This window comes from Fukomys damarensis, unplaced genomic scaffold, assembly GCF_012274545.1.
Source record: "Fukomys damarensis isolate Sample0158 unplaced genomic scaffold, DMR_v1.0_HiC HiC_scaffold_4, whole genome shotgun sequence".
Classification (NCBI taxonomy): domain Eukaryota; kingdom Metazoa; phylum Chordata; class Mammalia; order Rodentia; family Bathyergidae; genus Fukomys; species Fukomys damarensis.
In genome coordinates this window covers 12,094,746-12,109,094 of record NW_022900916.1, presented here as the reverse complement: position 1 = coordinate 12,109,094, position 14,349 = coordinate 12,094,746, and the positions used below count along the sequence as shown (strand labels likewise).

The window sequence follows — 14,349 nt, the reverse complement described above, 5'->3', positions numbered from 1 at the left end:
TGCACTCAGACCAGGAGCCCAGTCTGGACTGGAGAACAAGGCAAGTGTCCCAGAGCTGATGCAGACTGGGCCTGTGGACTGTGGAGCCCTGAGCCCTGAGCCCAGTGAAGAAAGCCAAGCATCCCATGCCAAGGAAGCGCACCCGAGAAGGCACACAGGCCCCTCACACAAGCAGATGTGAAAGATTAACATGTTTAAAGACAAAGCCTTGACTGCCACATAAACATAAAACTACTATGTGCCAAAGGTGGCATTGAATTCATGAATTAATGAGGGGACTGGGGAAAGGTTATCGCCAGCTCAAAGGTGAACTTTTAATAAACACACATGCAAGTCATCAGAAATGCTGGGATCCGTTGGCTAACAGATGCACAGCAATAAACAATTTGTATTTCCACGAAGAATCATTTTCAGTATTGTCGATATTCTAGGCTCTGAGTTATAGAATAGCTGAATGGCGACGAAGGACAGACATGAAAAGGAAGGCTCCGCCGTACAGATACCCAGTGATCTTTCCGCTCACTGCAAAGATCTTTGCGTTTTTCTGGCATGGCTCTGTGTAGTGAAGCCTCTAAGACTGGCTCGTGACCCACTTTATCTTTCCTTCCTCTTCCTCCCCTGCATCCTTGCTATATTCGTTCATCTCAGGAGGGTGAATTAAAAGAAGTGTTCATGTGCGTGATTATGGGCAAATCACTTCACTTCTCTGTGCCTCAGTTTCCTCACCTTTAAAGCAAGAATAGTTTAGCACCTACCTCACAGGGTTAGTGTGGGGATTAAATGATTAAATCTCACCTCCTATAAAACACTCCCAGTTGGCTGGATTCACCGAAACCTTCAAGTGCGCTGGGATGATCTGTACTGCAAAGCTAGCACATCAAAGGACAAGGACAAAGCCAACGCAGTGCAGCCGTCCACATGGGCTGTGAGAGTGGGGAAGGTGGAGGGTGGATGCGGATTGAGGTGTGGCTTTGCTTGGCTATTTAACACTCTAGGGTTTAATTTTCTGACGTTGAGGACGAAGGGTTAGAACTTTAAAGTCCTTTCTGCATCTCACATTCCATGTCTGGATAGCAGTTTTTGCATAGAAAGCTTTTACCCATAGATTGACAACCTTCAAATGTGGTACTTTTCAGCACTTTCCTATACATGTTGAAAGGCATTTTAAAATTTTTATGGGAATTATAAAAGCACATTGGTGGATTTCCTCAGTCCCTATAGCCAGCACCCCCAAGGCAGATTCAGAGCAATTCGGGATAACTGCAGTCTTCTTCCTGTCTTCCCCATGAAGGGAGGAGCTGGGAACATTTGTTAGAAGAGAAGCCAAAGGATAGATCCCCTGGGGTTCTCTCCAGCACCAAAGGCCCTGCCTGGGGTCACCCTGAAGTAGCAGCCGGCAGCTGAGAGAGTCCGGCTGCTCCTCCCTGCCTGAGGACTTTGTAGGCAGCCCACACCCATCTGCTCCTCAGACCTTTGGTGGCCCACGTTGGCTCCAGTAAGCCCTGAGTCTTAGCCCCATCCAGGCCCAGTGAATCCTATTAACACCTGGCTGGCTACTTTGAGGTCTTCTGAGGCTGAGTAATCCTCCACACATCCCGGCAGCACTTGCAGGTTTCTTCGTGACCCACACAGACTCCTGCACCCTTAGGAAATCTCCTTGAGTCTGGGCAAATTCCCCTAGGTGCGGCTTCCCCAGCCCTGAGGTTAGGCATCACCCAGGAAGGAAGGGAAAGCAAGGCCTCCGTCAGGTGGCTCTGGTGAAGAAGCAACATGAAAGAATTTCTTCTGAGGCTGGAAATACCTTGTCCCAAGGAAGAGATGAAACTCACTTCTCTCCACTTCAGTTCTTGAGCTTTGTATTTACTGCAAATGAGGTTTGATGTGTAAATTATACCTCCCGGGAGTTGCTGTCTTTGAAAGCTGTGTGAAGACAGAAATAGTTTTGTTCCACACAGCATGTTTGGGTACTTGCTCTGCTCTTCAACCCGTTCTCTCTTGATTTCTGAGAGCAAAGAGAACAAACAAGAGTGAGAGGAGAGCTCACCGAAGGTATTTACGAGAAGGCTGGAGGCTTTGGGGCGATTTTTAGTTTTCATTTTCCTGTCTTTGTTTTCTGGTTTTGTGTAAATGAGCACATTTGTTTAAGAAGAGCAACAAAGCTATTTTCTCTTTAGAAAAGATACCAAGATTTTAAGAACCATGCTTAGAAACCACTTTTGATTCACTGACACACTGACCCTTTTGTTCAGTGGGCAAATAATTTTTTCGTAGCATTAAACACTCCTTCCCTAGTGGCACTCCCTCTCTAACCTAATCTAAGAGGTAAGTAGTTAAGCCACTGTGAGAGGGAGGCAGAGAGCCTAGGGTATGGAGTTGACATACAGGAAAATAGAGTGACCTGTTCTTGATTATTTGAAGGCAACCTCTCAAATTCAAACTATATTGTGACTTCGATTTTTACTATAAAACCAGGGATACACATATAAAGGGGGAACCCTCAAGATATGATAAAATGACTCAAGAATGCAGCAAGACTTTTAATTACATATTTCAAAAGAAATAAAAACACTTTTCATGGACTTCCAATATTTGACAGATGTTTAAAGGATATACATTTTGTGCCTACATTTTTGTTTCACATAATAAAAGTCTAAAGGAAAAAAATAGCATTAGACTCATCAAATTGATTGCAAAACTCTCAAACAACCTGCAAAATCCTTCAGTTTTACTCAAACTGCCTGTCAAAATTTCTACCTAGAAAACAAATATTGACCTTAGACCTCGTACTTCTAGAGCTTGGTGGCATTTTTAGCTTATTGACAGAAATGAAGTAAGTTAGCAAGTACTGCCTTCAAGCTTCCTCTGTAGTCTTGGAATGGCAAACACTGGTCCCTGCCTTCTAGGAGTTGCTTTCCAGTAGGTCAGAAATGAGCACATAGTTCATTTGTGGGAAACACAATTTAAAACAATTATTAGCATCAATTTAAACTATAGCAATAAATAAAAACACATATCAAGCAAGAACCACTGAAAAACACTCTGAAGAAGCTTAAATGTACGTAATAGTAGTGTCAGGGGAGTATTGGTTGAATCTGTTCCCTGATGTATAAATGCTGTGAAAAAATGAGCGTCTCATTTGGCCTCAGTTTACACCCATGGTTCTTCCTCTAGTATTCAAGAATCCCAAAATGTCTTTTGTAAGTAACCAGTAAACTGACCCACCAAAACTGTGGGGATTTCAAGTGGATACTTTAATATCCTGGTAGACAATACTCTTTTTGGGTAGTGGTACTTGGAATTGAACCCAGGGCCTCTGCACTGAGCTACATCCCTAGCTCTTTTTTTATTTTCTAATCTTGGGTCAGGGTCTTGATGTTACCCAGGCTGGGCTCAAATTTGTGATCCTGGTGCCTCAGCCTCCCAGAGTGCTGGGATTATGGTGTGTACCACCATGCCTGGCTAGGTGATTACAGTTTAACTCTTACCTTAGCTTCACGCTTATCTCAGAATCTGTCTCTGTAGGAGAATGGAATTCCAAACCCCAGGGACTTCCAAACCTCTTAGATCTCACCCACAATGGTTAACCTTGTGGAATCATAAGGGAAGCAAAATGTGTGCGAGATTTCAGATGATCCTGAGCCAGTGGGCTGGACAGAGCCAGGAGAACCTAACGGCAAGTGTTTTACCAGCCCACCTCAGGCAGATTGGGGTCTCTCATTGCTAAGAAACAAGCCCCTCTCATTCAGTACACTTTATACTTCGTAACAATCCAGCTGTTAAAAATTCCCACTGAAACACGAGCCACAAAAAATATAACAGAGAACAAAATATCTCTGCATTGTCGTAATTGTTTTGGGAGCCAACAAAAAGTCTACAAAATCCAGCGGTAGCACCTCTGTTCACAGGGTGTGTGTGTGTGTGTGTGTGTGTGTGTGAAATCTGCAGGAAATCACTTCACAAAGCACCTTTTTTGGCAGGTTTTAGAATACTGCTTATGTTTTTCCTGCCCTTAGGGGCCTCTGGGAGAACATTTTCTACTTAAATTGACTCTCGCTTTCAGGTGTGTCTTCACACGCCCTGTTGCTGCCTGTGCTTCTCCACACAGACTTGCAGATCCTGGTAAGTCTCGCTGGTGTCTCCCTGGCCAGTTGGCATTTTATGGATTAAGTGACAGTCTCGGCAATTTCAGGATTTGTTAGTTATGCAGGGAATCGGCATTAGGTTAAAAAAAAAATAGAGTACAGTAGACCACAGTTTCCAGAGCACAAGGCCAGATGCACGGGAAAATTGATGCCAACTGCATAGCTAAGTCCGCCGTGGAATTGTGCCTTCCTCTACCTTGAGAGAAGCTTCAACTGATGTAGGGCTGAAAGGCACAATTCTTAATTGTGTATCTGGTAAATACTTATTGTTGCTACAGAAATACAACTTAGAATCAATTTCAGAAAGGCCTGAATTCTTTGGAGTTATCCATAGTTTCAAAATACTTTTATTAATACCCTAGATATGTATACTGTATTCAGTTTTAAGAAAAATGTCATGTCTGCTGTAATTGAAAGAAAAGTAAATTTCATAGCTCTGCATTCCTCATTGTAGTGCAACTTAGGCAAAAAAAAAGTTGAAATATCCAATGATTCTTGATGTAATATGAAAAAGGTATTGTACAAAAAAGAGGGAATTAAACATAAGATTTCTATGGGAATCCTTACTTTAGATGTGTAAGGTTACGGCTGAAAGCGTTCCAGAGAATATCTGAAGGACTCATCGTTACTGTATGTCTTGGTCACTTTTCTCTTCCTGCTGAGACAAAATACCTGACACCTGAAGTTAAAGGAGCAAAGGGTTTATTCAGCACACAGTCTGTAGAGGTTTCAGTCCATAATCAATCAGCTGGCTCGAAGGAAGGGTGGCATCACAGAGGAAAAACAGTTTACGGCGGGCAGAAGGTAGCAAAGCAACGAGGGATGAACGCAGCCCTTTCTGTCCCTTACATCTTATCCAGGCTTCTTAGTGTGGGCAGCACTCACACCCTTAACCCTAGTGCCCTGGAGCCTAGCACTGCACCATGGATCAATCCCAGCATCGCACACCCTAGGTCCGGACACCTCTGAAAAAGCCCCACCTATGAGCCCTGCGGCTTTGCGGGCCATCTAGACAGAGCCGTAACATTGTGATTCCCTACATGCTGCATGTTGCTGCACAGTCTGAGGAGGAGATGAAGAGCAGTGAAATGCTTGCCTTTCCTGGGGAGAGGCCTCCTTCCCACACAACTTCCCCCTGCGGGTCAAGGAGCCAGACAGTGTGGCATTACATGCCCTCCTGTCCTCATCTGTTTCATTCAAACTGTTTTAACAACAAAGAAGGGAAACACAGACAAGATATTGGACAGGATGCAGCCTTCAAGTGAGCTGATGAGACAGTGTCAGTGAACAGTTAATTACAAGGCCAAACAGTTATTGTCAATTCAGTGTGTTTATTTAGATACCTGAGGTGTCATCTGGCAGCATTCACTCAACACTGACCAGAATGCATTCACTGCCTTTGGAAACACATTTTACCCACTTTGCATGCAAAGAAGGGTCAATAATGATTATTAACGCCAATTACTTTTACGTATTTCTTTAGAAATAACAAATTTAGCAAGAAAATGTCACATGGGGTTTCACAGTTGTCAGCTCCGGTAAACAACCAGAAAAGCAACCCCAGTGAGTCTACAGCTCAGTGAAGGCAGTATGGATGGGGTCGCCACACACTGGGCTCTAGGCACAGCTGTGAGTTGTAAAGCCGGGGTGGGTGGTTTCAGATGATGGAACTTTTAGAAGTTGCCAGACCTACTGTAACATTCCTGTAGTTCACAGCTTAACTCACGTACAATGGGAAACAGAAAACCAGAGCCTAGAGGTGAGTGGGTTTGGGAAATGCAGGGTGGGAGGACAAGGCCCATGGCTAAGGGCCCTGAAGCCTTTTGCAGAGTTTCTTACAGTAAGTACCATTGATGTTTTGGGCTAGACAATTCTCTGTTGTGAGGACAGGGACTGCCCTGTTTATTACAAGGCATTTATTTAGCAGCATCCATGGCCTCTCCCCTTTGGTGCCTAGAGCTTTTCTGTCTCATTCTGTGATAGCCCAAAATGCCTGCAGACATTGCCCATTGCCTGCGCTCACCCCAAAGCCAGAGTTGGCTCTGTGGTGTCCAACTGGTGGACAGACCAGCCAGGCCACACAGATGCACCCACTGTAGAGGAGAATCTCCCAGAGGATGAGCCACCAGGGTGGACCTAGAGGTCTAGTAGTTCTCAAGCAAGAGTGTTCATCAGATTAAAGGGGAAAGCGTACGAAACTCCGGAAAGCTGGGCCCCATGTGCAGAGCTTCTGAGGCAGTAGGTCCTGGGCTGGGCCTGATGACATTTCCAGCAAGTGCTGAGTCTCTGCTGCGGGTCTTGTAAGTAGTCACAAGACAGAAGAAATTTCCCAGAACAGAAGAGGATTGGCTTTGTCCAAGGCAGAAGAGAATTCCCAGGAGCTGGGGATTTTCAGTACTAAAACCAGGAAAGGCCTAGCAGACCCAGGTGAATTTGTTCCTTCATTAAGCCCAAGGACCACCCCTTGAGAGCCTTGGTTTAAGAAGATAAGATCAAAGTGGCCTAATAAGGATTTAGATTTGAAGGGTTAGAGATGGAGTAATCAAAGGTGGTCCTCAAGTTTTTAGCTGAGCAAGTTGGGTCATGGTAATGCAGCCCACTCGTCTCAAAGTTTGCTGGTCACTGGAGTCATCTTAGATATTTAAAAATACAGCAGGAGCCCACCCCAGGCATCTGATTTAACTGTTAAGCAACATGACCTGGCAGGACGTCTGAGCTCCCCAGGTGTTTCTGGTGTTCAGACCAACGCCTGGAAACCTGCGGGCCACACCCTTCACTTAAAATGGAATCCAGGAGTGGGAAGTGGTGGGGCAAATTACTTTTAGGTGTTCCTGTGCCTTCTGTAGGTCTCACTCACCTGGGCTACCCTGGAGACTCCTCTGAGGAGCGTTTTAAACACAGACCTTTGGGTTCCACCCCCAAGATAGTCTGATTTCATAGTTGAGTTGGGCCTGAACATTGCTAGTTTAAAACTCTCTCCTGGTACATATGATGGACTATTATTCTGCCTTAAAAGGAAGGAGATTCAGGCACATGCTACAACATGGGTAAATCTCAAGGGCATTATACTAAGAGAAATAAGCCAGTCACAGAAGGATGAATACTGCAAGATGCCACTTACCTTGGCTACTAAACAGCGGTCCAAGCATAAAGACAGAAAACAAAACGGTGGTTGCCAGAAACGGGGAGGGAATAGGAGGACTTCATCAATGGAGTTTCAGTTTTGCAAGAAGAGGAGACTTGCAGAGATCAACCGCAGAATGTAAGTGGACCTAACACTTCTCACCTGCACACTGACGTGGTCAGGATAGTATTTCTCCACAATTTAAATAAATAATAAGTATTCTAAGAGAGAGTCCCCAAAAGAAAACTCATCCCAGGTGATTCGGAGGTGGATGCAGGGCCATGAGCTGCTGGTCTCAGTGCAGGGCTGGGCAGGCAGTGGCATCCACAGGGCAATTCTGCCATGTGTGTCCCCCCTGAGGACCTGGGGATATCTTAGTCAATTACTCCTAAGGGAATGGTGTCCATACCAGCCCAGGTTGGGGACGGTCTTGGTTTGTTCGTGCCCCTCCTTTGGGGGAAGGACATTCTGTAACCTGCCTGATGTATGTCTGGAAGATCATTCTCTGTGCTCTGACCTTTATTATGTTTGGAGATGACTTTCAGATGGACTAAAGATTCCCAGAAGCTCATTTTCGCCACAGAATGAGATGAACTGCTATACTAAGGAAGCTTGTCCCCTGAAATGCTCTGCAAAAGGCATACTGCTTCTTTCGCTCCAAATCTAGGGTTTGGAATTCTACACTCTGCATGGCTCCCACCTGCCACTAGAGGGAGGGTTTAGCTCATGGTCTGCAGTTGACAACAGTCCTCATTTAGAATCTGCCAGGGAATGGATCCCCCACTAGGGGAAAAGAGCGAGGTCGTATTTCCTCTACAGCCCTTTACCTTCAGCCTCCAAGCCTGGGTCATTTCAAGTTTAGGATCAGATCGTACACTAGGCACAGATCAGAAAGAAGGTCACTGAATTCAGGCTCTTCAGAGAGATGTTTTCAAACTTGCCCTTGTTGCCCGTTATTATAAAAAGGAGAACCACATCCACCATCTTTCTGCATTTCTGGGCAGAATGAACCATGCAGGCAGGGTTTCTGCACCAGGTTAGCAGCAGGGTTAGGGATTCAATGTCATCAAAGTATATCCGGGTAACTGCCCCAAGCCACATGGCCTGGCTCTCGGGAACTGGCACCCAGAAGGATCCACGTGGAAAAGCTGCTGTAGTGCTGTGGGCTTCACAGCCATCCTGGGACTCTGCTCTGGCTCTGTGCACGTCTTCCTGGCATTTAGTGTGTGGTCATTAGTCTAGAACTGCAGGCTTTGCTGCCAGGGAGATGCTACAGGAGGAGGCTGTCAAGTGAGTCATTTTCTTATGACATTGGACTTCAGAAACGAGCCCCAGGCTATGTGAAGAATGGGAAGTTTGGCTAAATGCAGGCCTTTCAGAAACACCGGAAGACGACTTCACTGCAGGCTGGCATTTGTGTTTAGGAAGATGCCATTCAAGACAAGCCGACAGGCTGAGAAGAGGCTGAGAAGCAGGATGTGGTGACCCAGCCTGAGTGCTGAGCATGGGATGAGAGGGCTTAGGAATGTGGGACTGCTAAAGTAAACGAGTATTCACGAGGAAATGCCTGAAAGGAGATGTCAAAAATAGGCCATCTGTAAATGCACAAGAAATGTTTTTATACTCACTATTCAAATTTTTTCAAATGATGAAGTAATAATTTTTTGCTGTTAACCTGAAAAAGATTTAAAATTCATACTACTCAATATTAACAAAAAACCAAGTCAACAGTTGTTCCCATAGGCTCTTGTGAGAATATAAACCAGGACGAACTTTGTACATGTGAGTTTGACAGCAACGTCAAATGCTTCGTGCACACGCATGTATGCTCGTGTATCTGCATAGTACACTTGCATTATGCATATGTGCCTTACATATACTCGTGTGTGTCTGTGTGTGCATGTGCTTTAGCCTCCAGTTAATAGCTCCTAGGGAATAAAAATAAGAAACAAAGACTTAGCAGAAATATTTATAATTGTAAAATATAAGAAACCCAGGACACAACAATAAATTAGCTACATGAATTCTGATTCCTGCATTCAGAGGAATATTATGCAGTAACGAAGAACACTGGTGCAGGAGAACCATTTGTCTTCTTTCCCTCAGCCCACTGAGGTGTACATATACTCCAGTCTTGACCAAGCTCCTCACAGCTGTGACATGGGGTAGGAGGGACCTCTCTCCTGAGGGACACAACCATCCCAGCACGGGCGGAGGTGCAGGTTTTCTTTGTAGATGTTCCCAGGTCATCCTGATACTTAGTACTAATCTAAACATCACTAATTAAAAACCTTTATAATGAAAACTACAGTACTCACAGATCAAAGAGGACGTCAGAAAATAAAGACATCTCCTATTTCCACCTAGGCAGAAGCAACCAACTTCCAAAACTGATGCACAGATTTAATGCAGTTCCACTCAAAATGCCAACAGCAATCCTCCCAGAACTATAAAAAGACAGTTCTAAAATTCATGTGGAACCAGAAGAGACCAGAACAGAAAAAGCAATCCTGAGCAACAAGAGCAAAGCAGGAGATCTCATAATTCCAGACTTCAAGTTATCCTGCAAAGCAAAGCTACAGTGATAAAAAGAGCATGGCACTGGCACAAAAAATAGACTTGGATGAGTGGAATAGAATAAAGGACATGGAAACAAACCAAGCACAGAGGACCGCCTGATCTTTGACAAAGGGGCAAAAAATATATGCTAGAGAAAAGGTAGCCTCTTCAGTAAATGGGCTGGGAAAGATTGAAGTGAGACCTGTGTCTCTCCCCATGCACTAAGTAAAATCAAAATGGATCAAAGATCTAAATATTAAAACAGAAACATTTAATCTGCTGGAAGATAAAATAGGTAAAATGCTTGAAGACAGGCGTGTAGACAAAGACTCTCTGAACAGAACCCTAATCGCTCAAGAAATAACATCAATAGTCAATAAATGGGTTTATATCAAATTTAAAAAGCTTGAGCACACCAAAGGAAACAACCAAAAATTTGAAGAGACAACCTACAGAATGGGAAAAAATGCCAGCTACATCTTGATTAAGAGTATCTAGTATATAAAAAAACTCAAAACAATTAGGTAGAGACTTCTCAGAGAAAGTACAAATAGCCAATAAATACCTGAAAAAAGTATTCAACATCACTGACCATTGGAGAAATGCAGATTAAAACAACACAGATTCTATCTTACTCTAGAAATGAAGGCCATCATTCAAGAAAACAAAAGATAACAAATGCTGGAGAGGCTGTTGGTGGAGCCGTCTACATTGTTGGTAAGAATGTCAACTAATCCAACCACTATGAAAATCAGAATGGAGATTCCGCAAAAAAACTACAACTAGAAATTCCATTTAACCCAGTACGTCTCTCAGATATCTTTCCAAAAGAGTGAAAGACATCACGTGACAGTGGTACATTCATACCCATGTTTAAAGTAGCACGATTCAGAATACAGTAAGTAGTTAAATCTTGAAAGCAGCCTAGATGGCCACCAGCACACTAATGGATAAAGGAAGTGTAGCATTTATACACAGTGGACTCTGCTGTACAACCCTGCTATAACAGAGGATAAATTGCAGTCATTTGTAATGGATGCACAGGAAAATGGATGCACCTTGAATCCATAATGTTGAAGGAAGTAAATCAGACACACAAGCTTAAATGGTCTATGGTCCCTCTTATATGAGAAACTCAGAAATATAGAGAACAAAATAACAAGTAGGTAATAGGGAACAGGAAGATCTTTTCCAAATGGAAAGGGGACCCAGAGGTGGGGGATGTAGAAACAATGACAATGTGTCGTGTCCGTGTACCGACTCCCCACAGTGAATGTGAACGTTATGTGTCATAAACATGTACTGAAAAATTAAATATAAAAATGGATTTGTGGGTACAGAAAGATGTTTGGAATAAATTAATTTGAAGTAGATAACAGTAACCATATGATATCATTTCTGAAAATTATTTACATACCAGGAAAAAGTATAGAAGTACTTTTCTGTGAGGGGTGGTACTACAGACAATATTTTCTTAATTTTGCCCATTTCTCTGAGTGTTCTACTTTTTCTATAATCAGATTGTTAATTGTGCAATTATTTTAGACAAAAATTTCTAAGAATGGGCAAAATGGGTAAAAATAAATAGGTAAAAAATTACACTTCATGTAATTTCCTGTAAATTATTCTGCGATTGCAAAAATAGCAAACATTAATAGCAAACAAATATTTGTTGAATTTCTATACACCTATTTTTTAAAGAACTAGGTGTTGTAGATATTTATGTCTGTAAGGGATAAGAACCATTAGACAAATTTCAGGGCTTTTACAAAATATGTGGTGAGGGCAGTGATTGAGCCAATCAGCAACTGATTTTTATTTTTTAACCTAGCGTAACTGCATGTAATCATTCCTGACAAAAGAATGCAACTTCTTCTGACCCTTGTTTTACACCTTGGTGAGTATTACTTGTCAAGATCTGTTTTCTGCTTGTAATTGTCCTCAAACATATAGCACGGATAGTTTTTACACGTGTCCACTTATTGTTCCTGTGCTGCTATATTTGCAGGGCTAGTCTGCTGAATAATTTTGTGAAACAACTGAAAAATTATACTCGCACATACTTGGTATCTGGGCCCGACTGCTCCTATCACTCCTTCATGACCTGCCGTCAGCAGCAGATAAGCTACTGAGCAGCGTTGAGTAGTTTCAGATTCTCCATTTACAAATTCATGCATTTGTAAATTAATTTTTTAAATTGCTCTACTTTGAATGTAACATAGTTCCCAGTGATGAGGTCTTGTGAATTCTCCACAAGCAAAATTCCCTCTTCCAAATAAGCAGCAGGCTGAAACTAAAAGGCCCAATGTTCCCTGCTTCTGCTGTCTTTAATAAGCTGAGAATAATTTGCATTAATCATAGAGAAGATGTTCCCAACAGTTACCCTATTTGATCCTGGATTTTCAGGGTCTAGGACAGCCCTGCCTTTGATTACTGCATAGTCATTAAATTGTTTCAAACCTTCTCTTCAAAGATGTATGCAACCTCCCTCATCTCACCCCTGAGTTTTCTAATTTCTGAAGCCTGAGAGAATTTCCCAGCTAGGTTTGCTGGAAACGAAGGACAGAGGAAGGATCCAGATGGGTCGCATTCATTTGTGGTTGCTGAAAAGTCCCTGCCTTGGAGAGAGGAGTAGTAGTAGCGACTGCTGAGCCCCAGAGGTCCCAGTTTACACTCGCCCAGCACCCCAAGCTCAGCCCTGGCCTCACAGCCAGAAAGGGTTGTTTTAGTCCGTAGAAGTTTGGGTGCTCTTTTAGAACTAAACCAGTACTGCATTCCAAACCCAAAGAAAGAACCGAGGATCGCTCCAGCTTCTCCCCAGCCTATGCCTAGGATCCCTTTCACCTTGCAAAAAGTCTAAGACACTCCACAGTTCCGGGAGAGCCCTCCTCAATCAGCTCTCTCCTCTCTGAGGGGAAACTCTTCAGAAATTAATTAGTTTGAGCAGAAGGGGCCTCGCTGAAATAAGACTTGGATTCCCAGTCTTTGCCCTGTTTGAAACCAAATCTCCAGTTGCCTGTGGTCAACTTCCCAAGTTGACTGTACCTTGTCTTTGGTGTAGGCATTGTCTGGCTGGTGATTTGAGCATGCGCATTTATATTAGTAGAGTCTGATTACTTTGTCTTGTATTCGGAACAAGGAACCTAAGAGGAAAGAATCATGAAAAGTACGTTGGCCTTCAGGTTTGGGGAACCAGTTACAGAATGCAAATCTTATCTAACACACTTTTGCGGGGTGGGTACGGGAGATTGAACTTGGGACCTCGTGCTTCAGAGGCAACTTCTGAACAAAATCCCCAGCCCTAACACACTTTTTTGTACTTTTCTTATACATGTTATCTACCTAATATGTGTGGGTACATCAGCGTTGATGTGTTTCTATATCCTCTATAACATTCTGAAATAAACTTTATATGAAAATATCTCACATAGTTAAGAAAGTTATAAAAATATGCAAAATTACTACAGAATTTACAAAATGATCCTTCACTTTACAAAAAATTTACTGTACATTTCTCTAAATGAACAGATCTCCTAAAGTCGTTTTCATAATATCCTGTCTTCATGTTTTGTGCTAATTTTGAAGACTGTATTAATATTCTAAAGCTATAAATACCTTTATTCTCTAAAGCAGTTCAAATCTATTGCTCATGTGGTCATCTGGCAGTTGAAAACTTCAGCCTAGGAAAGATATTACTGAGTCTGTGCTAGGCATAAAAGTTAAATTATTCGTGTCTTTAGCAGTTTTGGGTCAATTTCATAGTTGTATTGATAATTACAGAAATGATAGTTCAATTTTTTTATGTCCTGAAATATTTTTTCAGAAAAGTACACACGTGATCAAAACAAGTTTGGCCAAGTCAGGTTATAAAAACACGTTCATTCTCTAACACAAACATACCAGTAAAAGAGTTCAAGATGTGGCTTGTCTAAAAGAATAAATCCCTAGAAGGGAAGTAATCTTAGTTAATCCCCATGTAGGTTCAGCAGAAATGTCATACCCAACCTTGTTTTTAAAAATCTCAGTCTAGTGACGTCCAAACATCTGCAGTTATTTATCTTAGATTCTGGTTCCAGGAAATAAACAATACATGTTTGAGTTGGTGGGTCGATAAAAGGGGAAGTGCACATGAACCAGTTTAGGATCTTTCCTTATACCATGAATACATATAACACCCCCAAAAAGGTATGATGGAGCTAACTTTCCTTATCAATATTTTAAAGAAAGATAAAAAGTATCCATTTAAAGTAACAGTCTTTATAATGATATTAAGGATAGAAGGGTATAATGACATTAAGGATAGTTATAAAACTCATAATCTAAGATGCTTCCTGTCTGATTTTTTAAAAATCACAAAGTAACCAGAATAATAGAATTTTTATGTGAAGAACATATCTATAAGAGAAAGAACATGATTTTTTCCAAAGCCTATTTTCTGGAAGGCCAGATTTAAAAAAAAAAAAAAATTAGATATAAAACTAGCCTGTGAAAAAAAAATATTTTTCTCTTTTTTTTTTTTTTTTT

At 42.2% G+C, this 14,349-nt stretch overlaps 1 protein-coding gene across 1 annotated transcript in view; it reads left to right on the top strand.

Moving 5' to 3' along the window:
* Nucleotides 1-5,883: 5,883 nt before the first annotated feature.
* Lamb4 (laminin subunit beta 4) overlaps nucleotides 5,884-14,349 on the top strand; it is an 89,514-nt gene continuing 81,048 nt past the window's right edge. The window contains 2 exon segments of the mRNA XM_033755909.1: nucleotides 5,884-5,901; nucleotides 11,657-11,722. Coding sequence (XP_033611800.1) covers nucleotides 11,689-11,722 — 34 coding nt within the window. The 5' untranslated portion in view covers nucleotides 5,884-5,901; nucleotides 11,657-11,688.